The sequence below is a fragment of the Sinocyclocheilus anshuiensis genome, unplaced genomic scaffold (assembly GCF_001515605.1).
Source record: "Sinocyclocheilus anshuiensis isolate Anshui unplaced genomic scaffold, SAMN03320099.WGS_v1.1 scaffold1346, whole genome shotgun sequence".
Classification (NCBI taxonomy): domain Eukaryota; kingdom Metazoa; phylum Chordata; class Actinopteri; order Cypriniformes; family Cyprinidae; genus Sinocyclocheilus; species Sinocyclocheilus anshuiensis.
Window position 1 is genome coordinate 126,391 of NW_015555726.1, and position 3,348 is coordinate 129,738.

At 35.5% G+C, this 3,348-nt stretch overlaps 1 protein-coding gene across 3 annotated transcripts in view; it reads left to right on the forward strand.

Moving 5' to 3' along the window:
* Positions 1-2,757, forward strand: part of LOC107672677 (CMP-N-acetylneuraminate-beta-1,4-galactoside alpha-2,3-sialyltransferase-like) — a 49,066-nt gene extending 46,309 nt beyond the window's left edge. For all 3 annotated transcript variants that reach the window (XM_016465980.1, XM_016465979.1, XM_016465981.1), the window contains one exon: positions 1,516-2,757. In XM_016465980.1, the coding sequence (XP_016321466.1) occupies positions 1,516-1,605 (90 nt within the window). In that variant the 3' untranslated portion in view covers positions 1,606-2,757. The remainder of the gene's footprint in view (positions 1-1,515) is intronic.
* The last annotated feature ends 591 nt before the right edge of the window (positions 2,758-3,348 follow it).

Consider the following 3,348-nt stretch of genomic DNA (forward strand, 5'->3'; position numbering starts at 1 on the left):
TCTAGTCAGTCCAGTAGTTCCTTTGTGTGTGTGTGTGTGTGTGTGTGTGTGTGTGTGTGTGTGTGTGTGTCAAGAGATTGACACAACAACAAAAAATCAGCAGAATATGCAAAAATAATGTCAAGTCAACTTTATTTCTATAGCGCTTCATACAGATGTTTTTATACAAAACAGCTTCACAGTATTAAACGGAAGTAACAGAATCAATGATGCAAACTTCAAAAATGAGGCAAAATATAATTCAGCTGTAAAGCTGCTCTAAAAAGACAATAGTGTCATTATTCAGCTCAAGTCAGTTCAGTGATTCCGTTCATCAGTTATAAAACAAGTTCAATTAAAAAAATTTAAATACATCACAGAAAATATAACCTTTAACCCTCAAAAACATTCAGGTCCATTTTGAGGGAATAAATAGTAAGGGAATTAAATGATAAGGAAATGAAACTTGCAAATGCTTTAAGACCCTTAAAATACACCGTGGGTTTTTTTCATATTTTTTACAGTTATTTTTAAAGAGATATAACCTTACAAAATATATTTGGGTAATTTTGGACCCGGGTATGTATGGATACAATTAGGCGTCACAAATACTTTTGTAAAATTATCTATAAGTTATATTAGTGTCACAAAAATATAGCAATATATATGTAGCCTTTTCCCCACATCTCACACAGTTTTGAGACTGATTTTTTTTTTTTTTTTTTTTGCATGAAAATTAAATGTATGAAATTTTGAAATCAGAAATTGAACATTGAATTTATTTATTTTTTTATTTTTTGTAATAAATATGTAGGTTTTGTAAATTTGGACAGTTTTGAGCAATCATGAGTTAAATTCAAAGGAATTGAATTAAATTCCATTGATTCCTATTAATATACTGGTCCTCAGATTAAATGTTCTTATAAATTTCATACAAAGATATATTCAAATAAAATTTCTCATTAGTATTGGGGAAAAATGGTTTTTGATAAATAATATTATGGTTTTATAAAATAATAATACTTCAGGTCCAAACGGACAATAGTATACAGATTTTGAATGCAATATGAGGGTTACGTTTGCAAAGCATTAAAATGCATGTACAAGATTATATTTTCAGTGGCATCACAGCACTGACCTGAAATAATAAAATAAAATAAGATACTTATCCAAAACATACCTGTGATGTGGGCCTAAACTGGCCTATTTCAGGTGCAAAAAGTGTTTTTTTTTTCTACTTAGAAGATACATGTTTTATCAAAAGGACGATTCAACTTAAAATGCAAATCAGTAGATGGCACTGTGTTTCACAGTGACTTGTCATTTTCTCTCTTTACCTAGAAGAGCACCTCTGTTGTTGTACATGTTTACTTTAGGTGGACCGTCCGAACTGCTTTTGTGGGTTGTGAAATCAAAAGCGAAGTTGCATTTGCAGACGTCATGGCTCTTTTAAACGTAGCACACATGACAAACTTTTGATGAGCGTTTACCCTATTGTGCTCTTTCTGTTTCTCTCTTTCTCTCACACACACCCAGTCATGGACACACAACATATCCAAAGAGAAAGAGTTTCTCCAAAAGCTGGTGAAGGTGGGCGTTATTCAGGACCTGACCAATGGGATCTGACGTCACGTCCCCGTCATGCAGCGGATAGATAGTATTCACCATATGACTGGTGACCGGCATCCCAGCCGATGGACTCACACTAACACGAGCCGTCAAACGTCTAAAGATGTATGAGCCAATCACATGATGCAGCCGGAGGAAGTGACCTCACCTCATATGCTGGAAGGTGTCCATGGCAACCTCACCTCAAACATGGTAAAGCTTGTTATAAGATGTCACGAAGGCGAGAAAGAGTCCGTCCCTGTGTGCCATGACGCCCGACAGAGACTGGAAACTTGCTGCTTTCTCCTGCTTTTTTACTCCACTGTATTCAGTATTTATTAGACAGTATTTTAATCACCGTCATTAAGATGCTTTATTTTTTAAGCTGAGTCAGCTTGAATGCTTTATTACTGTTCTCTTCAATCTCAGGCTATGCACAAGAGCACACAACAAATGATTGTCACTGTTAATTTTCTTCTGCTTTTCTGACTTGTGCCATTAAAACCAATCAGCATCCGCTTGTTTCCTGCGCCTTGCACATGTATATCCCTCTCTGTGTATAACCAGATCAAGAGACAAGGTGGATTAAAGTATTATCAAGATTTCTACATTCAGTCTGAAATGGGCTTTTCATTTGAACTGTCAATTGATGTGTAAGGGGCCGTTCACACAGAACGCGTATTTCCATTTAAATGCGCTACTTTTCCATTGTTTTTCAATGTAAACACGCTAGATGGACATGTTTGGCCGTCTCGCACATGAGCGCGACGTTTTTAAGACGCTGTGTCAAGTTCAAAGAAGTTCAACTTTTACATGCAGTGCCACTCATCAATGTCAGTTCAAAAACAGTGGACCAATCAGAAGACCCTGGAGGCGGGGCAAGCGTTGCAAGCTTTTGTTTACAGTAGCAAGTTGGCTTGGAAACTGTTGTATTTGATGGCAACATGGCGGAAGAGGCGTTCTGCACTGCGCTTTTTTTAAAAACCGTTCCTGAGCGCTGCGTCTCGCGTTTTAGATGCAAAGATGCATTCTGTGTGAACGGCCCCCTAATAATGCATAAGAATTGTATGTTATAGTAGACCTTCAGTGAGTGCTGTGTTAGTAGCAAATTACGTTTGTTGGTACCAATGCAAGTCAAATTACATGATTCTCTATGCCATTGTTGATACCACCTATAAAATATGTATTTTAATAAGTAAATTAAAATAATGACATGTAAATAAAGTAAATTTTATTTCATCATTTTTGAAGTACTATCTTTTCTACAGCTTTTCTTTATAGGGTAATTGATTTTAATGGACCTATTGTGAGCAACAAGGTTGTTAATTGATCATACATTACCCATGATTCTGCAAAGAAATCAAACGAGTTGAATATATCCCTGTTGAAAAAAGCAGCATATACTGGTTAGGGATGTTTTGAAGCATGGCTGCTGGTTTAAGCTGATCCTGAGCAGGAGCTAGTTGCTTAGGACCAGCACAAGACCAGCTCAAACCAGCAGCCATGCTTCAAAACATCCCTAACCAGCATATGCTGCTTTTTTCAACGGGCATATGCATATTTTGCAATAAATGTTAAAAATATTTTTATGTATTAAATCAACAACTTTAAGTTAGTAGGTTTATATTTATAAAACTATTATAATAGTTTTATTTTTAAAGCCCTTTTATTTAGTTTATTTATAGTATAGCACTTTTATTTATATAATAGCTTTTATGCACTTGCAGATTGTTTCAAAGCTGCTTCACATTAATAGAGGAA